At 38.2% G+C, this 25395-nt stretch overlaps 3 protein-coding genes across 3 annotated transcripts in view; all 3 read left to right on the forward strand.

The window, feature by feature from the left end:
• The first annotated feature begins 841 nt into the window (after window positions 1–841).
• Window positions 842–4332, forward strand: fgg (fibrinogen gamma chain). Its single transcript, XM_061719165.1, has 9 exons — window positions 842–992; window positions 1082–1129; window positions 1242–1428; window positions 1629–1713; window positions 2061–2191; window positions 2564–2697; window positions 3047–3231; window positions 3399–3676; window positions 3816–4332. The coding sequence occupies exons 1-9, from the start codon at window positions 930–932 to the stop codon at window positions 4001–4003; spliced, it is 1299 nt and encodes a 432-aa protein (XP_061575149.1). The 5' UTR covers window positions 842–929; the 3' UTR covers window positions 4004–4332.
• Window positions 4333–8096: 3764 nt separating this feature from the next.
• On the forward strand, window positions 8097–15169 carry plrg1 (pleiotropic regulator 1). Its single transcript, XM_061730906.1, has 15 exons — window positions 8097–8247; window positions 8431–8537; window positions 11348–11484; window positions 11636–11689; window positions 11792–11885; window positions 12001–12082; window positions 12188–12286; window positions 12383–12475; window positions 12681–12830; window positions 12986–13087; window positions 13340–13442; window positions 13553–13661; window positions 14040–14179; window positions 14347–14540; window positions 14620–15169. Exons 1-15 carry the CDS (start codon window positions 8239–8241, stop codon window positions 14677–14679), a joined length of 1533 nt encoding a protein of 510 aa, XP_061586890.1. The 5' UTR covers window positions 8097–8238; the 3' UTR covers window positions 14680–15169.
• A 6570-nt stretch (window positions 15170–21739) lies between these two features.
• The window catches only part of dchs2 (dachsous cadherin-related 2), a 40978-nt gene continuing 37322 nt past the window's right edge, over window positions 21740–25395 (forward strand). The window contains exons 1-2 of the mRNA XM_061719179.1: window positions 21740–21987; window positions 22656–24469. Of these exons, the coding sequence (XP_061575163.1) occupies window positions 22736–24469 (1734 nt within the window). The 5' untranslated portion in view covers window positions 21740–21987; window positions 22656–22735. The remainder of the gene's footprint in view (window positions 21988–22655; window positions 24470–25395) is intronic.

A 25395-nucleotide genomic window follows, 5' to 3' on the forward strand; every position in this document is an offset into this window, starting at 1 on the left:
ATGAAATGCATTTTTCCAAAAGTGACTAAAACCACACAGAGATGTAATGGTTTCTTACCACTTGTTCTTGGTTTCTTACATCAGTTTTATGCAGGTATGCTGCCATAGCAACCATTTGGATTGTGGATACACAGATCATATTTTATCACTTGCAACAGTTAATATAAATGATCCGTCAGGGATATTGGATTCTGATTGGATATGCTCGAAATTTCTGTTAAGGCATTAATCTGAATATAGTCTTTTCACCTGTTAAATATGGTTCAACAATCTTCTCGTAAGTAAATCGTGAAACTTTCTCCAAAGAGTCATGTTTGTGTCCATTAGCCAAAAGAAAAATGTAAATAAAAAAATTTCAAGGATGACTGGATATGATCAATATTTTGAGAATATTTTCTTTTTTTTTTTCTAGAGTGCATGAACCTGCTGGACCTGTTTTCTTCCGGTGCAAAACAGTGTTCATCAATAATTTGTCAGCCTTTACTGATACCACATTATTAGTCATGTTTCAGGAATGACTCATGTGGTGACTTTTCTTTGACATGTAAATAAGCAAATGGTGTTTCAATCTTAACTGGAACAGATAATCCAGAACCAGGGTGAAGTCCTTGGTGCCAAATGTGAGTCATCATCTCGATTCTGCCTCATCATCAGCAGCACTGACATAAAAAACAAATATCATGGAAACCCACACGGCTGTGTTCCAATAGGTGAACTCTAGGCGTCCGTCAGACACCGTCACATCTGGGAAACAGCTACTGTCAGACCTTTGAGTCAAAGTTTTGTCACAAAAAAACTGAGGGGTATGTTTACCTTTGGGCTCCTTATCAAAGACTGACCCGAGGACCTCATTCAGATAAATATCCTACAGAGTCGAGCACCTCTTCACTCTCCAAAAAGGCAAAACCACAACTGGTGGCCAAAGCACCATGGCTCCATCACTTCTCGTGACAGCAGGAGGACTACTCCTGCTTTTTTCCTTTTCATCAGCTGTAAGTATCTTATCTTACGTTTTTTTTTTAAACATTACCTTCTTATTGAATCAAAAATCTAAATTGTTGTGTCCTGTTTTTAAATGTAGCAAATCAGAGGAGATGGCCTTGCAGCATGTAACATGAGAGATGGCTTTGTAAGTATCAACCCACATTATCACACTTTTGCATGTTTTTGCAGCGTGAGATAAACATGAACATTTGATTACATTGATGTGAATAAACTGTTCACGCTCTGACTGTATTTAGGGACAATACTGCCCCACTACATGTGGAGTTGCAGAATATATGTGGAAGTATCTACCAGGAGTGACTGAAGATTTGGATGAAATGACAGCAGAATTGGAAACGATAGCCAATTTGACTCAAGGGACAGAAGAAACAATTGTGTTCATGAAAGATTCGGCTACCGCAGCCCAAAAGACATCCCCGCCACGTAACACACTTTTGTCTTGTTTTTAATCTTGCAAACGCACATCCTATAATTATTTACTGGGATTAATGGTTTTCCAGATTTGACTGTAAAGCATTTGGTTCATATTTGCTTTCAATGTGTACTATAAGAAATCCATACTTGACTTAACTGAATGTATCCACACATAAACACGCATTTTTCAGCAGCTTGTTTCTTTGCAGACACATACATAAGCAAGTCTTCAAGTATGTTGGATGATGTTCTTCGATTTGAAAAGACCATCATTACACAGGAACAGCAAATATTGTAAGTTACTGTTAACATTCAGATTGCTTATTAAATGGGTTTTTGTGTACTGATGTAGTCTTAAGCACAATTTTGATCGGCTTTACTGTTTTTGTAATATTTTCAGCTGCTTTACACATCTAAATCCATTTAATTTGGGAATCTTGCAGCTATCCAACTGGTTATTTTGAATATAATTCTGCATATCAGCTCTGATTAAGTATTCTCAGATTATCGTTTCACATTTTTTTCTTGAAATCGAGCTTTTTACAAAATTCCCCACAACTGTTATATCTGCTTGGGAAAGGTAAGACACACTTAACTTCAGATACAATTCATACAACCCATATTTGTTACCCTGTCTCCAGTGAACTCCAGAATTTAATCTCCGACAACGAGAGAAGAATGGCCGATTTGAAACAAATTGCCATTCAGCTCCAACAGAAATGCAGTGAGCCTTGTAAAGACACAGTGGAGATCCAACCCATTACAGGAGCAGGTAAGAAAAATAAATAGATTTTTTTAAGCCTTCCTTTACACACACACACACACACTCACCTCAGGTCATTCGTATTTCACAACCTATTTCTCAATCTGGCTTCATCTCAAAAGCTTCTGTCCTCATTCAGTCTTTAGTTACACATTAAAATCAATATGCTGCAACAAGGCAGAGTAAACATGTTATGATTTTCACAGCAAATGTAAAAATTCTTATGGCAACAAGGGGACAATGTTTAAAGACTACTAGAATTATTATTATTATTATTATTATTATTATTATTATTATTATTATTGTTATTGTTGTTATTGTTATTATTATTATTATTATTATTATTATTATTATTATTATTATTACTGTATTTCTCCTCAGATTGTCAGGATGTTGCTAACAAAGGTGCCACCACCAGTGGTCTTTATTACGTGAAGCCAGCGAAGGCAACGGAGCAGTTCTTGGTCTATTGCGAGATTGACGACTCAGGACGTGGTTTCACTGTCATACAAAGGGTATGCATCAAAGTCAAATTGCATTTATCTGTCTTCATCTTGTGCTATATGATTTGTTCAGTTTATTGTTTAAAAGAGGAAGATGATAAATTGTGATCTCATGAGAAAGTCCAATACCTCAAATTGTCATCAGCTTTAGTCATGTTTGGTATTTTATGCATGGAATCCAATATCAGCCTATACATTTGACAAGGAAAAGCTAAAACTCAGGCTACCCTTCTTGTCTAACCCATCATCTCATTTTTTTGTGGAGGGCTTTCAGAAATGTGAGAACTGGATCAATGTCTCTTGTTCTATAGTGCAGAAGAAAGTTCATAGATGTTGACTGGTGTCTTTTTCATGTCCACAGAGACGCGATGGCAGCCTGGACTTCCACAAAGACTGGGTGCAGTACAGGGAGGGCTTTGGTCATCTCTCCCCAGACGACACCACAGAATTCTGGCTTGGCAATGAGAAGCTCCATCTGCTGACGACTAGCTCAAACATCCCCACCGTGATGAGGATAGAACTTGTTGACTGGGAGGGCAACAAAAAGTACATACACACCCACGCACACAATAACAGCTCACGGTCAAACAGAGCAAACATGACCCTTAATGATACTGTTGCTTTGTATGTTGGGGGGGGGCACAGACTCAGCAAATGTTACAAAATACTCAAATCAAATCTTACTCCCTTCACTGTCGTCTTTTTTCTTCCAGGTATGCTGACTACACCATGTTCAGAGTCGGGCCAGAGGTTGACAGTTACCGCATGACCTACGGTTACTACTTTGGTGGGGATGCAGGTGACGCTTTCGACGGTTTCGACTTTGGAGACGACCCCAGTGACAAGTTCTACACAGCACACAACGGCATGCAGTTCAGTACTCATGACAGGGACAACGACAGGTACGACGGCAACTGCGCTAAGCAGGACGGCTCCGGCTGGTGGATGAACAGATGTCACGCTGCGCATTTGAATGGAAAATACTACCAGGGTGAGAACCTCCTACTAAGAACAAACACATTTAAAACCATGCCTTTTCAAATAATTGGGGATTGTGTTTTATGAAGAACTTCAAACAAAACAAATATCCAAGAAACACGTTCTAAGGGGCTTGTGTTGTCTTCATCCAGGTGGCAGGTATACAGAAAAGGATGCGGGTGAATATGGCTTCGACAACGGCATCATTTGGGTGACATGGCACAACCGCTGGTACTCTCTGAAAGAGACCACCATGAAGATTATCCCCCTCAGTCGCATCCTTGGAGGCGGCGGACAGCAAACTGGTGTGAAACAGTTTGGCGGACTTGGAGACGCATAAAGAGGAGGAAAGATCGCGCTCTGCACTTGTTAACACCTTCCAAACCAGCAATCAAACAGCATCCAATCAGCACAAGTGATGTTTGCTTCTGTTGGTGATCTGACCCAAAAGAATACTAATGTTGACCTTTTCCTTTATCTCCACTGTTGTTTTTAAGCACAATAAATGTATTTCCCTTGATAACTATGGGGTGGTGTCTTTGAGCCTTCTTGCTGCTAGCCTTGTGAGCAAAATTGAATTGTTTATCTGAATGAATTCAACCAAAATATACAGACAAATGTATGCAAATGCAATTAAACATTTCTGAAATAAATGCCATATTAAATGTCCAGGAGTCGTCTACATCATTTAATTTACTCAGTTCTTTATAATCATACTTAATAAAATCTCAAATTCAGACACAGTTATGGTGATGAGGGAAAAGCAAGCCAAATGAACTGTGAGATTTTGACTTTTATGTCCTTGATACTATGAACCCAAGCTATTTTATGTTTTTTCTCTTCCACTTCATTTAAAAAATCTCTGCATACTTTTTCACATTAATATTTCCATCACAAAAGTTTAAATTACCTGTGCAAATGGCACCGATACAAACCTAAACCATCACAGGACCTGTCTTTGGATCGTCCTCTGTTGCAGATAACAGGATGGTTGAGTGGAATATTGATTTGTCTGACCACAATTTCACTGGGTGACGGCTTATCCCAGATGCTTTTGAGCCGAGAGATGTTGACACCGCCAATCTAAGAGGTTGACAAGAGGCTACTGCTTAAGGTGGCATTTGTGAGTGTAACTCACTATTTTAATGTTTGACATAAATTTTCCGGAAGGAATTCCTTGTCCGTGTGGATAAATCAGAATCTTGATGCAGTGTCGCTTAAGGGATCGGACATCGGAAGTGTCCACCCGAGGCTTGTGGTCTTACCCTTTACACACTGAAAACATTCCCGGTTTGTTGAGTTGTTTTAATGATATTACAGTAGAATTTCTACCAATGTGTATTGAGGAACATTTTTTTTTAAGCATTTCAATATTTATTTTCACATATTTGTTGACAAAATTGTATTTTTTTGTCCATTTGTAATACTCAAGCGACTCAGTCCCTCGTGGATACAGCTTCTTTACCAAGTCATCAAGATGACAGCCTGTCAACATCATCTTTTTGAAGCATCTTTTTTATTTTGTCTCGTTCATATCCTTCATGTTGTCCCCATATCATTAAAATCAGACTATAAAATTCAAAATCTAAGATTCCATCATTATTTTCTATTTGTATTTTCCATATTTTTGTAAAAGACCTTCTGGGCAATAATCCTCAAGGTGATCTGAAAGATTCAAAATAGCTGTTTAAGAAATGTAGTTGAATTAGTGAACACAAATTTGCTGTATAGATAATCTTCATTAACTAGGCCAGTAGCGGTTATAAGTAAGTCTTGTATGGATGTATTTAAGAACCAGCACACCAATCATATAATTTTCCTTTTGCTTCCATAGGCATTTTCAAATAGTCTCTTATACTTTTCTCTACTAATCACCTGATTCTCATAAAGTTGTTTAATGTCATATTTAGTTTTCATTAAAACCTCCAGTTTACACTTTATAACTATGCTTCAAACTCCAGCATATTGTCATTCAATGCATGGAAATCACTTGTGATAGTTTCAGTGTAGCAGAGTGAACAGGATGTCAAAGTTGCTGTGTTTATTCTGTATCTATATTTACACAGTTTATTTACTTGGAGTTTTGTACTTGTAGTGCTTGTCCCCATGTGTTGTTGCACTTATAATCTCAGAAATCTCTTATGGAGTCCAAATTCCACCTGACTCATGGCAAATGGCTGTGCTAAATGACACAGATTTCGTAGGGTTTGATATCAGAGAATGGTGAATATGAATGTTTATTTGTATGTATATATATATATATATATATATATATATATATATATATATATATATATATATATATATATTTAAGGCACATGTATACATAAGTATATATATTGGCATATATTTATATTTAAATATATTTAAGCACATATATGTGTGTTCATGCATTAATGTATATACTAGTGTGCTAAGCATGATTTGTAATATAGTACACCACACCAAATGTATAATATCTTATATACAAAAACAGTTTTATATTTTTTTTTCTCTTCTTGCTTTTTTCATCCTTAATATGTATATGTACTACTTGACTGCATGCATATGCCTTCATATTGGTATACTTAAATATGTCATATGTATGTCAAAGATATTTGAATGTATATTCTGTATATGTCATTTATACCGTATTTATCAACACTGCCCTCCTGACACGTAAACATACTCAGAGGCCCACATACAACACACTGCACATGCACTACACACGCAGCACAGACATCTCACACACCAAATGTAATGAATAGTAAACAGAATGCTCCTCCTCCTTTTCTCTGTCCTCTTCTATTTAGAAATGTGTGGTTGTTTTATGTCTTTTTTTCTCAAACACAACAAGTTATACTCACGTTATACTCACACACACTACAGCACATCCCACACACGCCAAACTGCACTCATCATTGTCTTGTCTTTTCTTTCCTACTATATCAAGTTCCACTTTGTGGTGATAGCCCTCTTTGACAGAATTTCTTATTCCTTTTCACTTTTTTTTTTCCTTTTCTTGAGACCTAATAAAATATGGTAGACTGTCAAGAGGGCTGATGATGGAAACACACACACACACACACACACACCCATGCACACAAAAAAAAATTGAAATGCTTAAATATACATATATATTCAGATTCAGATTCAGATTCAGATTCAGATTCAGATTCAGGCGACTTTATTAATCCCTTTGGGAGGTTCCCTCGGGGAAATTGACATCCCCGTCTCACTCACACAGCACTGTCACAAAACCAAACACCCATATAAAGATAAAAAGATTTAAAAAAATAAATAAATAAAGATAAAAATAAAAATAAAAACAAAAATAGAAATAAAAAAAAATAAAAAATAAAAAGTGCAGTGCCATGAATAGAATTATATGGATAGAAAACAAATAAGTGTTATGTAATACCGGTATTGCACAAAGTTATTCCACTGACCTGGTTATTGCCAGTGGTGGACAGTAACGGAGTAAATTTACTTGAGTACTGTACTTACCAGAGGATTTGTACTTTATTTGAGTATTAGATTTCTTTGGTACTTATTACTCTTACTTGAATACATTTCCAAGACAAATATTTTTACTTTTACTCGAGTAAATTTCTAGGAAGGCCTAAAAGTACTCGTTACTTTCAGGTCTGCTCTTTTTTCTTCTTCCCTAAAATCCTATTGGACACAAGCTGTTTTTGTCAAAGGAGGAACCTATCACAGTGCACGCTCTCCACTGGGATGTACGTAAAGCGGAAATACGTCAAGCCTCCTCAAAACGATACCGCCAAAGTAGCCTGCGTTTTTCAAAACAGAGCCGCAACAAGTCAAGACTGCAGGTTTTATATAACATTGTGGTTCTAAAAGCAGCACATCAGTGCAGCTGGTTTCAAAGAGTTAATTCTCAGAAACAAGAGTTAAAAGATCCTTAAATTAATTTTGAAAAAATATAGTAATTTACTGATGTGGAAAATAAGAAATTTACTCTTACTCTTACACTCTTACTTTTACATAAAGTAAATTTAAAAGCATTTACTTTTGGATACTTAAGTACCTTTAAAAGCAAGTACTTTTCTACTCTTACTCGAGTAATATTTTGACTGAGCTACTTTTACTTGTAACAGAGTAAATTTTGACCAGTAGTATTTGTACTCTTACTCAAGTACTGGGGTCGAGTACTCTGTCCACCTCTGGTTATTGCACAGTTATTGTACACTGACTGACCCCCCTAGCAGTCCCTCTGTTCTTCAGTTCTTCTTATGGGTCCGTGTTAAATCGACGCAGAGCCTACACCGTAGGATATGTAGGTTCTACGTTGGTGTAACGCGGAACCATAAATCAGCCTTCAATGTCTACGTTTACGTCGTCCCGCCCATAGACATATATGTCTGTGGTCCCGCCAGGCCGCTGGTGACCGCCAGGGGGCGATAGAGACACACCCTTTACTGACCTTGTTTACTTCCGGGTCGTTGCTCGACTTTTTTAGCGGCGCTCATGTTTTCGCATTTTTGATCATTTATGTACGTGAAGTTTCTTTTTCTGACGAAACAAAACCATTTTCTTCCGCTTTGGTGATATATCGGGAAATTCCTCGCAAGAATGACTGAGGTAAGGCATGTTTTCAGCGTGTTGTGGGTATTTATTTCGACACTGGAGACGCTAACGAGTATATACTCGTGGCTCCGGCTAATTCCTGACTCGTATAATGATGATCTTCGGTTAACTCAGGATTTTTAGCGCGTTTTAATTGAGTATTTGCGATGTTTTACACGTAAATGTAATCTTCCACAGGACGTCCAGAAGCACTCAGTCCACACTCTGGTGTTCAGGTCTCTCAAGAGGACTCATGACATGTTTGTGTCCGACCATGCGAAGGGCGTCTCTCTGGACGATGAGAGGTAAAACACTTCTTACATGCTCGTCATCTCCACGTCCATACAAGGATTTACAGTCTTAACTACTCTGTTTACAGATTTGCATTGCTAAGGTGCAGTAGCGTATACAGGACCGGCTCAGAAAATTAGAATATTGTGATTTTCTGTAATGCAGCTAACCGCGGTTGAATTGGTTTGATATTGGATATTGGATATTCAACACCCATAAAACTTGTGATACATACCACTGATTTTGGTCATATTGCTTGTGATGTGTTCATGGTCATCTAGACTATATATCACAAGGGAGTAATTATTATAAAATCATATTATGGGCTGATTTAATGAGGTTTAATGAAAACAATCGGTGTTATGTATCACAAGTTTTATGGGTGTTGAATTCATTAAACCTCATTAAATCAGCCCATAATTAGGGATGGGCGGTATGGACTAAAAAATGTATCACGATAATTTCTGGCATTTATCTCGATAACGATAGAAATGGCGATTAAAAAAAATACCAATTCAACTCCACCTTTTTAACTATAAATTTATCACCACATTCAGTCTCTGGAGCCCCCAAAACACTGCTCTAAAAGAATACTAAATCCTGCTAAACTACACTAATGGGAATCTTTCTTTCTTTCTTTCTTTCTGGCTCATTTCTTTCTTTCTTTCTGGCTCATTTCTTTCTTTCTTTCTGGCTCATTTCTTTCTTTCTTTCTTTCTTTCTGGCTCATTTCTTTCTTTCTTTCTTTCTTTCAGGCTCATTTCTGTCTTTCTTTCTTTCAGGCTCATTTCTTTCTTTCTTTCTGGCTCATTTCTTTCTTTCTTTCTTTCTGGCTCATTTCTTTCTTTCTTTCTTTCTGGCTCATTTCTTTCTTTCTTTCTTTCAGGCTCATGTCTTTCTTTCTTTCAGGCTCATGTCTTTCTTTCTTTCAGCCTCATATCTGTCTTTCTTTCTTTCAGCCTCATATCTTTCTTTCTTTCAGGCTCATGTCTTTCTTTCTTTCTTTCAGGCTCATTTCTTTCTTTCTTTCTTTCAGGCTCATATCTTTCTTTCTTTCTTTCTTTCTTTCAGGCTCATTTCTTTCTTTCTTTCTTTCAGGCTCATATCTATCTTTCTTTCTTTCTTTCAGGCTCATGTCTTTCTTTCTTTCTTTCTTTCTTTCTTTCAGCCTCATATCTTTCTTTCTTTCTTTCTTTCAGGCTCATATCTTTCTTTCTTTCAGGCTCATATCTTTCTTTCTTTCAGGCTCATATCTTTCTTACTTTCATTCTTTCTTTCAGGCTCGAATTCATTAAACCACATTAAATCAGCCCATAAATATGATTTTTAAATCAGCCCATATATATGATTTTTTAAATAATTACTCTCTTGTGATATGAGCACATCACAAGTGGTTTGACCAAAATCAGTGGCATGTATCACAAGTTTTATGGGTGTTGAATGTCGAATATCCAATATCCAATATCGAACCAATTCAACCGCGGTATGCAATTTAAAAAAAAAAAAAAAAAAAAAAATTAAATGTCATACATTCTGGATTCATTACAAATCAACTGAAATATTGCAAGCCTTTTATTATTTTAATATTGCTGATCATGGCTTACAGCTTAAGAAAACTCAAATATCCTATCTCAAAAAATTAGAATATTCTCGGAATCTTAAACTGTAAACCATAATCAGCAATATTAAAATAATAAAAGGCTTGCAATATTTCAGTTGATTTGTAATGAATCCAGAATGTATGACTTTTTTTTTAAATTGCATTACAGAAAATAAAGAACTTTATCACAATATTCAAATTTTCTGAGACAGACCTGTAATCGTAAATCAGTTTGTGGGGTCAGTCCAGCAAAGAGCAAAGGCATTGGAAATGTTTATTTTTCTGTTTTATTCGTAATTAAAATAGCTTGACTAGAGAAATGCATAATATGTCATAATCAATGGAGCAATAAGGACATATGGATAGAAAACCAACATATGGCTGAACATATGTCTTTAATTTAATATTTGATTTATTCTAAAATGAATAATAATACAGAACAGTATTGTGACTGGGGTCATCTGGATGAACACAGGATTTGTGTCTGTGAATGGACACTACGGCCAATTAAGAAACTGCATACTACTAGTGCATTACTAGTACATACAGTATTTCGTCTTGATGTAGCAGTATGCGTGACCAGATACTTTGCTGCTTCTTGGAAATTTTACATTGTGCAGATAACCAGTCTACCTCACATACTAAAATGTTGTTTTTTTTTTTTTTGACTGAATACAGACAAAATCTTTTCTATTATTTCTTCTTCTTTGCACCAACGTTTAGTACAGTTTCAGAATGGAGAAATGTGATCATCAATTCATAATTGAATAGTATTTATCCTACAATTAATAGTAATTTCTCTTTTTTACCATGTTTTATGCTCCTGTTATTTTTATTATTATTTATATTGGCGCAAACATAATTTTTTGTGCAGCTCTGTCAAATTGCACACCATGTAGATTGGCTCTAAAATGATAAATCCATTGTCATAGTGTCAGATAGATACTCTGTGTATATTATATTGAGTTAATTGTTGTGGTTTCAAATAACATTCCTATATCAGCCATATTAGTTATTTTGTCAAAAACTATAAATAGTTCCTCATATCATCAGAATAATTAATTATTTTTTTGACGTGAAGTTCCAGATTGCCCATTTACAGTGACATAATGTAACTGATGTGGCAGGCAGTGAACTGTGTTCAGACAAATATACCTTTAACTGGTAGAATAAGCACACAGGTAATTATGTAGGGAAATGCCTAATTTTCTCCTGTCATTGCAGCCACAAGTTAAAGATGGGTGTGAAACTAAAAGCAGACTACAGTCCAGTTATGCACATGCCAGTCCTGAAGGAGGGGAAGGACAGAGTGTCACATCCTCTCGGCAGCTTGCAAGGCCATCAAAGCTACTTACAGCCAGGTGAATAGAAAACTGATGTTGTGTGTCTCTGTACAGGTTGACTGTTAACATTTGATAAAATGGAAGAGAAGGTGATAGTTTATATGATCATAAAAGCACAGCAATGCTCAGAACTAAATGTTTTTGTTTCTTTCTAAACATTACATTTTAGATGATGACCCAGAATACCTGATTACTGGGACACATGCTTATCCCTCTGGACCTGGTAAACACTCTTACTTTAGCCAGGTTTATGCATTTGAGCTTCTTTGTTGAACTGCTTTTACATTTTTACAATGTATTCATATCAACAACTCTCACCCATCAGGCGTGGCACTGACAGCTGACACAAAGATGCACAGGAATCCCAGTGAGGCAGGCATACACTCCATGGCATTGGCTTTACCGCCCTCACAAGCCAGGTAAACCTTTCAAACATGGTGTCAACCAAGGAGTCGGTTCATGGTAATAATTTGGCCTAAAAGCCTGGTCTTAAAAGAATTACATAACAATATTTTCTCTGTTGGGCATTCTCAGGCAGGACGCCAGCCGCACCGCAGCCAGTGCTGCCGATATCCGTCGCCATGCAGGAGCAGAGAGATCTCAGTCAACTACAGTGGTGGGTCACAATCTGTCCTCACAGTCATGCTGCATGAAACCAAAGTTGGTTCTGTAACATCTCCTGAGGAAGTGTAACGCTATTATACTTGTGTGTTTATTTTAGTCTCTCATGGAAGGAGGTGGCACCAGAAATTCTACGCTCATGAGGAGAGCACCAACAATGCCGAAGCCCCAGTGGCATCCACCATGGAAACTGTTTAGAGTAACTATGAATTATGTTCTAATGTATCTCATTTGTGACCAACATAAAGATTGTTTGTCTGTTTTTTAACTGAATTGTGTGTGTATCTGCTTACAGGTCATCAGCGGTCACCTTGGCTGGGTGAGATCCATCGCGGTGGAGCCTGGGAATCAATGGTTTGTGACAGGATCTGCTGATAGGACTATAAAAGTGAGTCTTGCCTGTTTTTGGAGGTGCAGCAATCCCACACTGGCTGCATTAATACACTGCAGTTGTTTGTTGTTGTTTTTTTATGTTTACTTTTTTTCTCTTTTACCTATCGTGTTATATAAAAGGCCCAATTTCCAGTTACTTTGAGTGGGAGCCTTGAATATGTACTGCTGGAAACTGAAATGAAAGCGGTTTGTCTCAACAGATCTGGGACCTTGCCAGTGGAAAACTAAAACTGTCATTAACTGGGCACATCAGTACCGTGCGTGGTGTGGCAGTGAGCAATCGCAGTCCTTACCTTTTCTCCTGTGGAGAAGATAAGCAAGTCAAATGTTGGGATCTGGAGTATAACAAGGTAGACCATTTAAATGAGTGTAGGCTGCAGGGAATTATTAATATAGTCATTTTAAGAACAGATTTCAAATATTATCAATTCAGTCATTGTTGTTTGATTCTATTCCTAGTTGTGACATTTTGGCAGTCTCGTGACAGTCTTACTTTGTGTCTTAGGTAATCAGACACTATCACGGACATCTCAGCGCTGTGTATGATTTGGACCTACATCCAACTATCGATGTGCTTGTAACATGCAGCAGAGATGCCACAGCAAGGGTAAGTCCAGATTCTTCAAGTCTCAGGCATTTCATATTGTTTTTTTTTTATGTCGTGGAAGTATGCTTTCTGTGCATCAAGAACTTCTGGGCATCATCCAGAAACCAACTGGTAGAAAATTCAAACTTGGTCTACTGTTTTAAATGGAAAGTAAAGATATAAGCCAGGGAGCGATTTGATATGATTGAATATCTGCTGAATTAATAGTTTGTTTTGTTTTTTTCTGAATGGATTTCTTTCCTTGCCTTGAAGGTGTGGGACATCAGGACAAAAGCAAATGTGCACACATTAACTGGTCACACAAACACAGTTGCCACGGTGCGATGTCAGGCAGCAGAACCACAAGTCATTACCGGTAAATATATTTTGAAGATTAAAAACAAATCCAAAATCGTGTTTACCCTGTTAAGAGTGCAACCCAAAGAGATTTTAAATTCATGCTCGATATATGATTGATTTTTGCAGGCAGCCATGATTCCACTATCAGGCTGTGGGATTTGATTGCTGGAAAAACCAGAGCAACTCTGACAAACCACAAGAAGTCTGTCCGAACTCTGGTGCAGCACCCAAGACAGTGAGTGAACACAGAAAGCGTTGGTTAATGTCAGTGTAGAGTGGAGCATACAAATCCCCCATAATCCCCCTTAATTACTGTCTAACAATTCAAAAGAATCCCTTATTTTAGAGTTCATACATTGTTATCAAGAGTAACTGAGCTTGAATCTTCAAGAAAACTATGTATTTGCATGTTTTTGCTTTTCTGCGATTTATTAGGGAAATCATCTGGTATTTATTTGATAATAATGGAGCCTGAGTCATTAAGTGCATCCTAGTGTGAATTGCAGATTTTAGAAACAGGGTGACATCTGAGTGTATGGATTGTAATGGTGCTCTAACTGCTATTAGAGACACTAATCTGAAGTTTTCTGAAGGAATTGCACTTGTTTTACAGATACACATTTGCCTCTGGATCAGCTGACAACATAAAGCAGTGGATGTTCCCAGACGGCAGCTTCATCCAGAATCTTTCAGGCCACAACGCTATTATCAACACTTTGGCCGTTAACTCTGATGGCGTGCTGGTGTCTGGAGGTAATAACGTGGAGCTTTTTTGTCTAATACTTAAGTCCTGAGGTTTTAATTGTTTACCCTATAATGCAGCGCAACAGACAAATGAATCACTGGATCAGAATTCATCATACAGTTTTTTTTTTTTTTTTTTTTTTTTTTTTTTTAATACCCCTCTCCTCACTCTGAAGCCGATAATGGAACCATCCACATGTGGGATTGGAGGACGGGATACAATTTCCAGCGGATTCACGCGGCTGTACAGCCTGGATCTCTGGACAGCGAGTCGGGAATCTTTGCCTGTGTGTTCGACCACTCTGAGAGCAGACTGATCACTGCAGAGGCCGACAAGACCATCAAAGTTTACAGAGAGGACGACATGGCGGTAAGTTACACTGCTGCATTAGCAAGGTTTCTGAGCCAGATCCTAAGCAGATCAAATATTATTGTGTTCTTTCTTGCAGACTGAGGAAAGCCACCCTGTCAACTGGAAACCAGAAATCCTCAAGAGAAAACGATTCTGAAGTTTTCTTCATTTTTGTCACAGTAATGGCAAGTTTTATTTTTACCAACTTCTGCTGTCAATACACCCAGCATTTTTTTATTATTATTATTTACTAGTGCTTTTTCATCAAGCAAACTTCCTCTCAGCTAATGTGATCTTGACTAAAGCAGTTGCACCATCATTTCTTGCTTCAATCAAAAAACCATTTGCAGTCTCCGTTGTATAAGGGCAGTCCAGTAAAGCTGCCATTGTGGACGGCCAGAAACTGGTCCATCAGCAGAAGACACTTCAGATTCTGAAGGGTAGGCTTCAGCGTGGACCTGATGGCTTTCTGGGTCAGAGCCTGCAGCAGATTGGGGGAAAAAAACAACTTTTTTTTTGTTTGTTTGTCTTTCTCTCCATTGATTCAACAGAATTCCCAGTTGTACAGACTTGAAAATAATAAAACATTGTTCTTCTGGTTTGAGATGGGAAGTTTAAGGAGCTTCATTTTTAATAAATGACACATTTTTCCACACACGTTGTTGGGTGTTTAATGTATTCAGTCTGAATTTACCAAAGTGTCTCTTGGTGACAGTTCCTGTAGTTTTCCCAGTTTCTACGCTTCATCTCCTCCCAGCAATCATGATCTCCTGGTGCCTCATGGAGCTCCACAGTGTTTGGGAAACGGGATTAACTGCTCATTTGTGAGGTCAACATGAGAGAATGTTGAGGAAAAATAACATTTTTAGATAATTAAGCAATTTTATAGTGCAGTTTACTCATCAATTCCACATTTAAACCTAGGTTATAACTTATTTGAAAGCGTGAAAATGTTTCATGATCAAATCAAAAAACATGGAAAAACAAAAAAAACACTTCTTGTGTATCGTCCATTTGACTGTCTAAGTCTGTTCAATTTCTCAACAGTCTTCATCTTGCAGTACAAAATCACAATATTGGGTGATATACCAGTACAAGGCTATACATCATTACTCATCTAAAAGGTTAACAGATGAAGTCGACCCCTTCACTCAGCTCAGAGGTGTGTAGTTTAAACCAGACCTTGAGAAAGTTGGGACGGAAGTAGTGTTCCTCTTGTGCTGAAGAATCTCATTAAATTTGAAAACATAACATTCCTATATATGTTTGCACAGCTGCTTATTGTTCATTATTTAACAAGGAGAACAAGAACAGCTCCAGGTTTCTTCTGCACACTCTGGGCATGCTAAATAAGGCCACGGTGCTGTTGTGCTACGCTTTTGTCTGCTCTCAGTATTGATGACTTCACCAGCTTCTTCACAGGGAAAATAGTTTTTATTTAAGTGATAATTCATGACATCCACACCACTCCTGTCAATGAGGTGTCATTAAGTGGTGCAGCTTTGGAAATTAGTGTAAAACGTGATTTGTCTCTGGACTGTTTGTCAGATCGATCGCTGAGCTATCAAAAATAGATACCGGTAAATAAAACTTGACTAAGCTGTCAACGTAACATTAAGAATCCATCCCAAGCAGTGTCCATGGAGGCTGCTGTAGTGATAGTTTTCCTTATTTATTAGTATGTTTTGTTTGTCGCAGATGTACATCCAGTCCCCACTACACACACAAACATATATGTATATATATACAGTGGGAGAACTTGCACAATTGGTGGCTGACTAAATACTTTTTTGCCCCACTGTATATATATATACATATATATATATATAAGTATATATATATATATATATATACATATATATATATATAATTATTTTTTGCTCATTATTTAATGGTTTTCTTGTTAATTTGATTACTTAAATAGTTTTAATAGACTAGATGTTATCACTTTGGATTGAAAGAAAAACGTTTTTAATGTTTGTGACAGCTTTTCTCATTATTGTCAGATATACAATGATATAAAAACAGGTCTTTTGGTTTTTCCCTTCACCACCCGCCTCATTTATCCAGACTTAGGACTGGCAACTTTGAGCGTGGGCCCAAAAATGGTTGTGTTATCTGGATCCCACATGGACTAACTATATAAGTGAACCCAATGGGGCCACCAAGGATATTTAGTTGGTTAAAAATATTCTAAAAGATACGAGTGGGTGGTAGTTGGTCATTAAGATAGGTGGTGTTTGTTATCGTTTTGGATGCTCTTCTACCTCAGTCAAGAATGTAGATCTTTGAGACAGCATGACAGAAGCTCCAGCCAGGTCTCCTCTTCAGGCTGAATTTTGTCTGTTGTGGAGGATCGACCTCCTCACTTTCTGGTTTTTCAGACGTTAGGAGTTGACCAGCATTAAACATGCATTAAACCCCTGCATTGTTAATGTTCCCTGTCACTGCTCCTTCAATGTCCATCCACATTGGTAGTTCATCTCTAGATTCGAATGCTGCCACTGATAGGACAGCATTATATGAGCATCATTTTATGTTTTATTTTCTGAAAAGAAAATGGCCAATACTTTTTAAGTTACTGAACAATCCAACTTAGACAAAGGGAGACTCTGGCTATACTATGCTGTGCCTTTTATCAGTCACAGCGCTCAACCTAGATCTGTTGCCTAGCTACAGTGCGTGTTTCCATTAAAGAGGAACCTTGATGACCATTATGTCCTGTATGACTGTATGGTCCACAAAAAAAAAACACACATTTTGCTCAATTTGTCCTTTTAAAATTAGCAAGAAATATTTTCTTTTGTGTTGAGGAAAGCATCGCTCCACCAGAATCAAGGACGTTCACGAGTAATGTGAATAATTTCAGAATAATAGTGAATAATTTCACTTTGACAATCCTTTTACAGGGAAACATACAGAAATTAACTTTTATTCGTAGTGATGTCAAACTTTAAACCAGTACTGCATGTGAAATTAGAAACAAAAAACACAATTTGAACATGAAACAGTTTTGTCTCTTTCGACATTGCAAAATAAATAGCAAAACAAGCAATGTTGTATTGTTATGTTTTGAGTTTATAGTCTAAACCGTTGAAGTCTACGATCAGCTTAATGTTTGTAAATACTTTATGAATTTAATAGTTTTTGTTACAATTGAAGAACTGAATGACTGTTTTTGATGTCCCGGTTTATTCAAAATTGGGATTAATATATTAATAATGAATTGCATTAAATAAGCTATGATGCTTGATACACAGATGAAAAGGTTCATATGAATAAAAATTGAAAATGTTGTGTAAAATTTCAATATAAACAGAAAAGGATGATTAGCAAATCCTTTAAACTCTGTATGTAATAAGTAGAAAGGCACTATATCAATGACTAGTTTTTATTTTACAGTAAATGCTGAAGACTTGTCTCAACAAAGCTCAGCATTTTCATGACAAGAAGAAAGTGTCATGTGCTGTCTTCCAGGTTATCGTTCCTCAACTGAGCTGCATTTTTCAAGTCTTTGCATGTGTGATGGACCGCTGACGTGTCTGGGATATACCGACCCCAAAGAGAGTTGGAATAGGCTCCAGCCAACCCCTGTGACCCTGAATCAGTATCAGTGGGTATAGATAATAGATGGATGGAGGCTATGCACATCACAGCTAGATCCAGGTTTACGGTTTCACACTGCCCCATACTGTCCAAAACGGAGCTGCACCACTGTGAAAAAAGCGGCTTTGTTTTATTTTGGTAGTCAATTCAGACACCCAGATATATTCTCTCAAGCAAGGAAAAATTCATTTTTGATATAGACTGTGTCCCATTTAACTGAAACTCTTTTGACAAATAAAGATAAACATTGTGCAGCTAAATTATACCAACTTTTCATAAAAGTCGGGGGTGGGGGTTCTACTAAAGCCTTTATTTATATGTATGTGAACATTTTAGGTTTACAATAGAGATTTAAAAAAATAAAAATAAAAACTTATATCAGGTAGTATGAAAAGTGACTGTTGTGCTCCCACCGGCACTGATTTTGACATTTCTAAACTTCACACACATCTAAGAACAGAAACTATCTATTTCCCTCTTTCAGAAATTTCTACAACGTCGAAGATTCACTTGATGAGTACATCCTGCCTAAAGTTTCCGTTTCACAAACAACCGCATTGGCTCCCTGAATTTGATCCTTTAATAAAGTCGATGGGTTGGAGCGCTGCAGTTCCCACTTGTACCACTGGAGGGAGCTCCTGCAACTCTTTAGTTGCGTTTGGTTCAACAAACTTCACACGTCTGGCCCATGGATGTATTATAATAACTGGCCTTATAAAACACAGTACTTACCACTTATAAGGTCTGGCCTTATAAAACACCGCTTATGTCATCTGAACTCACAGTAGTGGACAGTTGTCTCTAGGGTTGCCACCTTTCAGAAATAGAAATAAGGGACGCCCCGATTTCAACAGCACAGGGCGCCAAAAAAGGGACATTCCCAAAACTTCTAAACTGCATAGAAATGTATTTATTTTATATGAAACAAAATGCTTTGATTTAAAGTTTAAAGTGCTTTAATAGCATTGAACTTGCATGACTTTACAGACAGCCAACCATACTAGCAACTGAAATAGCCTATGCTCCTATGGTAAATATAGGCCTAAATATAGCCTACAGGTGAAGGTCGGAAAATTAGAATATGGTGTTTAAGTTAATTTTTTTTCAATAATTCAACTTAAAAGATGAAACTAATATATTACATAGTTTCACAGTCGTACATGCAAAGCAAGATATGTTCAACTTTTATTTGTTACAATTTTGATGATTGAATTGTTTATTGATTTCAATAAAATATTACATTTTTTGAGATTATTTATTTGGGGTTTTCATAAACTGTGAGCCATAATCACCAACATTATAACAAATAAAGGCTTGAAATATCTCACTTTGAATTTAGTGGGAAATAATATATTTGTTTCACCTTTAGTTGAATTTACTACGAATTAAGTTTTGCAATATTCAAATTTTCCGACCTTCACCTGTATATTATGACATCAAGATTCTATGCAAAATAAGGCACATTCTGAACAACAAATCACTGCAAACACAGTACTGTACTCTGTTTTTACCATATATGACTTATTGTGTTGAATTATGGGGCAACACCTACAGAAGCAGCCTACAGACAATAAACAACATGCAAAAGAGAGCAATAAGGATAGTAAATAATGTAGGATATCATGAACACACAAATGCTCTGTTTTTAAAATCACAGGCAATGAAATTCTGGGATTTGGTTGAGTACAAAACCACTCAAATTTTGTATAAAGCACAAAATAATTTACTTCCTGGTAATATACAAAAAATGTTTAGTAATAGAGAAGGAGGATATGAGCTAAGAGGGAGATGGAATTTCAAACAACCGATTGTACATACTACTCTGAAAAGCATGTGTGTATCTGTCCATGGGGTGAAGCTGTGGAATAAGTTACCTGACAACATCAAAGAAAGTAAAAATATTGCGAAATTCAAAAAATAATTTAAAAACAATACTCTGGATATTTATAGACATGGTGGTATATAATCACGATTTTGGGGGAAATTGAACTGAATCTCTGGTATTATGTTTGGTATTGGTTGTGTATTTATATGTATAGTTGGTAGGTGTGTACGTGTGAAAATCTATGTGTATAATATGAGTATGTGCACTGTATATGGGTGTAGCAAGCATGAATGCATCAATGTGTATGTGTGCGTATTGTATATACGCATGCTATATATGATTTGATGGTATAAAGGTTAGGGCATCTATAAGCTTGTTAGCTTCCTAACCCTTTCGGTCAGGCCTATGTACCCTTTTTTGTTTTGTTGGAAGGACTTTTTTTATTTTTTTGCTGATCGAAATAAACAAACTCAAACTCAAACCCAAACTCAAATAAATAAGAGCATAATATATGTCCTTATTGGTTCAATACAGAACGCAACTCAGGCCCGGGTCTACGAGGGTGCAAAAGCATGCATTGCACCCTCAGTTTATGTGTTTGCATGCTCAGTTGAAAAGACGAAAAGAAAACTGACAAATGCGCGCGCGTCAGCCTGATTTATGGTTCCGCGTTAAATCGACGGCGTAGCCTACGGCGTAGGGAACACTCACCGCGTATCCTACGCCATAAGCTCTGCGTTGGTGCAACGCGAAACCATAAACCAGCCAGTGTCCGTCACTCATCTGCTTCCAGCAGTTACCTGCACCAGCAAGACTTTCTGCTGCTCCGTTAACAAAAAGTAACGATGGATATTCGGAAGTGGTTCAAGCACAACGACGCAAGCAAGTTTACAGGACTGTCTCAGAAAATTAGAATATTGTGATAAAGTCCTTTATTTTTCTGTAATGCAATTTTAAAAAAAAAATGTCATACATTCTGGATTCATTACAAATCAACTGAAATATTGCAAGCCTTTTATTATTTTAATATTGCTGATTATGGCTTACAGTTTAAGATTAAGATTCCCAAAATTTTCCAATTTTTTTGAGATAGGATATTTGAGTTTTCTTAATCTGTTAGCCATGATCAGCAATATTAAAATAATAAAAGGCTTGCAATATTTCAGTTGATTTGAATCCAGAATGTATGACATTTTTGCATTACAGAAAATAAAGGACTTTATCACAATATTCAAATTTTCTGAGACAGTCTTGTATATTTATGGTTAAATTTATTTTTGTTGCTATGTTTTATTTTCTGTTGCTAGATTGTCTGATGGGTGAGGTACTGTAGTCCAGACTAAATGTAGCATTTTCTTTGTTCTGCAGCGATATTGCTGCAAAAATGCACTTGAAATACACTTCAAATATTCTTGTTTTGCTATTATTATTCCGCTTGAAATTATGGGAAAATGCATAATTTAGTGTTGAATAACGTGCCAGGCATGTGCACCCCCTCTGATCGGAAAAGCACCCCTATCATCATTTTCTAGAACCGGCCCTGACGCAACTTAAACTTTAATTCCCAATTACGTAACAATTCCGTATATCAAGGGACGGGTGGCAACACTAGAACTTGTCTTGCAGGGCTAATTTTGATCTTCAACAAGTCAGACGTAATGCGGCTCTGAAGGTGTAATCCACTGCCCTAATTAAACCTTAAGCAACCGGGGCCACAGATGGAGCAGATCAGGGAGAGGCGCTGCAGACGAGGAGGAGCGTCCAGCGCAGCACAAGCCGGGTCCTATCTGCCACTTGGAGCCGTCATGTTGTGTGAGCAACTGCAGGGGATTTAGCACCGAGGGCTGTTTTGATTCCTAATCTGAGTGGTTGCAGTGTGCTTTCCTGCGCGCAAAAATGCCCATCATGTTGACCTGGTTTTCTTTCAAAAACGGCTCCAAAACGTGATTGAAGCTGTAGACTGTGAAGCAGGAAGATGTAGTCTTCCTCCAGCCAGCAGACAGGAGCAGTGGCGTCAATTCAGTGGAAGCTAAGGTATGGCAAGGTTACGAGTCACAGAATTTAACTAGAGTATCAATCAAGACGTCCAGCAAATACTCATCACAGAAGTCTGCTATGTAGTTTATCTGTGTGGTCAAGAAAATTGGAACTTTTTCAAATGCAGTCTCGCTCACTGCAAAAACTCAAAATCTTACCAGGAATATTTGTCTTATTTCTATTTAAAATGTCTCATTTTTAGTATTTTTTAGTCTCATTACACTTAAAACAAGAGTCATCGCCAGAAAAATAACTTATTTGACCATTTTCACCTGTTTCAAGTAAATTTTCAATTGAAATAAGTAGAAAAATCTGCCAGTGGGACAAGATTTATCTTCTCATTACAAGCAAAAAAAAAATTATTTTAAGTGAAAATCTACTTGAAACAGGTGAAAATTGTTGTTTTTTGAGTTTTTGAGTCTTGTCTTAAATGTAATGAGATTTTTTTTACTAAAAATTAGACATTTTAACTAGAAATAAGACAAATATTCTTGTTAAGATTTTGAGTTTTTGCAGTGTATAATAACTAGTGAAATCGATCATGTTGTTCTGATTTGCATTTGTAGTTATTCTATATGTATTAAGTAATAGAATAATCAATACAAATAGACAGAGTAATTCCATAAATGTATTTAAAAAACAAACATTTACATTTTCCCTTGAAGCCAAGGTGTGGCGGCTGCCATACCTTGCCATACCCAATTGACGCCCCTGGACAGGAGACTTGGCCGGGTGAGAGGGAGGGATGGGGCGCAGGGATGCCGCAGCTCGGGCCCTCGGAGCGCTCGTCCTGGCGCTGCTGTGCGCGCAGGCGCTCGGAGGACAGGTGTCCAACCTGACGCTGTCGGTGAAAGAAGGTCTGCCTGCTAAAACCATCGTCGGTGATCTGGGAGCCGTGCTCGACCAGCCCAGCACTGGATTCTTCATCTCCGAGAACAGAGACTCGTATGTGTTCAGGGACCTGGAGATAGACGCAGACACGGGCATCATCTCCACGGCGGTGGTCTTGGACAGGGAGAGCAGAGACAAGTACGAGTTTGTGGCGGCCACTCTCACAGGAGAGGTGATCAGAGCTAGGATAGAGGTGGAGGACGTGAACGATCACTCACCTGTGTTTCCAGTTGGGGAGCTGGAATTGGAAGTGTCTGAGTTAAGCCCACCTGGAAGCAGGTTTCAGCTTGAAGGTGCAAAAGACCAGGACGAGGCGGTGTTTGGTACTCAGGGCTACAGGATCACAGAGAGTGAAATGGTCGAAGTCTTTCACCTGGATTATCGTAGTGGATCCGAGGACCACCTTGGCCTGGATCTCATTCTCGCTAGCAAACTTGACAGAGAAACAAAGGACTTCTACACTTTGACTATCGAGGCCTTCGATGGCGGGATCCCCCCCAGGACAGGGAGCCTGCGGGTGAACATCCGTGTCCTGGACGAGAACGACAACCCTCCTGTGTTTAACCAGACCGAGTACCACGCCTCAGTGCGTGAGGATGCTCCCGTTGGGTCTCTGGTGTCTCAGGTGCATGCCACTGACCATGACCTGGGCGACAATGGCAGAATCACTTACGACATCAGCAGGCGGCAGAGTGACCCAAATGATGCTTTCTCCATCAACGAAACCACTGGATGGATTTATCTCAACAAGCCGCTGGATTTTGAGACTCAGTCATTTCATGAGCTGATCGTCAGTGCACGAGATAACAGTGCTCATCCTGAGTACAGCAGCACCTTTGTGGGTGTCAAGGTGCTTAATATCAACGATAACAGCCCCACTATCAGCGTCCTGTTTCTCAGTGAGGCGGGAGATGCAGTGGTGTCGGAGGTGGCAGCAGTTGGGGACTATGTTGCCCGTATTTCAGTGTCAGACCCAGACCTGGAGGATGGGAGAGTCACCGTAACACTTGATGGAGGGGATGGGAAGTTTATCCTGAAGCAAACAGATGATTTCCTTCATGCTTTGTGTGTTAACTCTGAGCTAGACAGGGAAGAGCAGGACCTATATGAGCTGAAGGTGCAAGCCTCAGATCTTGGGAGTCCACCTCTCACCAGTGAGATGACCTTCTTCCTAAAGGTGTCTGACACAAATGACTGTCACCCGGTCTTTGAAAAGAATATGTACACAATAAGCATTCCCGAGGATGCTCCTGTGGGGAGTTCCCTTTTGCAGATCCAGGCCCGAGACGCGGACGAAGGCGTCAACTCAGACATCAGGTACTCCATCCTGAAGTCCAGCCAGAAAAGCCTGATCAGCATTGACCCACAGTCGGGCCTGGTCACCACAGCTGCAGCTCTCGACAGAGAAACGCAGACGCAGCTGCGGTTCCTGGTGGTGGCAGCTGACGGAGGGGAGCCCACTCTGTCATCCACAGCTACGGTCGCGGTGCTGGTGGAGGACGTCAATGACAACGAGCCCGTGTTCCAGCAACAGCTCTACAATGTGTCCATACCAGAGCACAGCGATGTTGGAAGCTGCTTTTTACAAGTATGTTGATGAAACCCAAACACTTTTTGCCCAGGCTTCTGAGATGTGAATAGCTGTCTGTTCTGTGTTATGAAGTAGTAATGCAAACACACAGAGGATTTCACTTGAGCTAATCAATACATATGGCTTTCATCTCTTAAGATACCATAACCCATCTTACCCAAAACACTTTTCACAGTTCAAATTTAGTATTTACTGGCCAAAGCTTTAAACTGTAGTTTCTGTTCATAGTTCAGCACCAAAGTCTCAAAAACAGTCTCAACAGTCCATCAAAGAAAATGTGTACATGTATAGTTCTGTTGGCAACAGAGGTGGACAGAGTACTCGACCCCAGTACTTGAGTAAGAGTACAAATACTACTGGTCAAAATTTACTCCGTTACAAGTAAAAGTAGCTCAGTCAAAATATTACTCGAGTAAGAGTAGAAAAGTACTTGCTTTTAAAGGTACTTAAGTATCCAAAAGTAAATGCTTTTAAATTTACTTTAAGTAAAAGTAAGAGTAAGAGTAAATTTCTTATTTTCCACATCAGTAAATTACTATATTTTTTCTAAATTAATTTAAGGATCTTTTAACTCTTGTTTCTGAGAATTAACTCTTTGAAACCAGCTGCACTGATGTGCTGCTTTTAGAACCACAATGTTATATAAAACCTGCAGAAACACCAAAAACAAGTCAAATGAATGAAATGAGTTTATTAACAATCATGAACTGAAACCAAATGAACCTGCACCATCCAACTAAGTCTGGATCATTATCAGACTCAGACGACTCAGCGGATTGTGTTTCTTCTCCTGACGCAGGCGTAGCCATTGTTGCAGCTCTGTCTTGACTTGTTGCGGCTCTGTCTTGACAAACGCAGGCTACTTTGGCGGTATCGTTTTGAGGAGGCTTGACGTATTTCCGCTTTACGTACATCCCAGTGGA

The sequence above is a fragment of the Cololabis saira genome, chromosome 1 (genome assembly GCF_033807715.1).
Source record: "Cololabis saira isolate AMF1-May2022 chromosome 1, fColSai1.1, whole genome shotgun sequence".
NCBI lineage: Eukaryota > Metazoa > Chordata > Actinopteri > Beloniformes > Belonidae > Cololabis > Cololabis saira.

Excerpts from the sequence above, each read along its gene's own strand:
- fgg (XM_061719165.1), top strand. The coding sequence starts at position 930 with ATGGCTCCATCACTTCTCGTGACAGCAGGAGGACTACTCCTGCTTTTT. Across the intron at positions 2,698-3,046 it reads GTTTCACTGTCATACAAAGG|AGACGCGATGGCAGCCTGGA; the intron begins GTATGCATCAAA and ends TCATGTCCACAG. Across the intron at positions 3,232-3,398 it reads GACTGGGAGGGCAACAAAAA|GTATGCTGACTACACCATGT; the intron begins GTACATACACAC and ends TTTTTCTTCCAG.
- plrg1 (XM_061730906.1), top strand. Across the intron at positions 11,886-12,000 it reads TTACCGCCCTCACAAGCCAG|GCAGGACGCCAGCCGCACCG; the intron begins GTAAACCTTTCA and ends GGGCATTCTCAG. Across the intron at positions 12,083-12,187 it reads GATCTCAGTCAACTACAGTG|TCTCTCATGGAAGGAGGTGG; the intron begins GTGGGTCACAAT and ends TGTTTATTTTAG.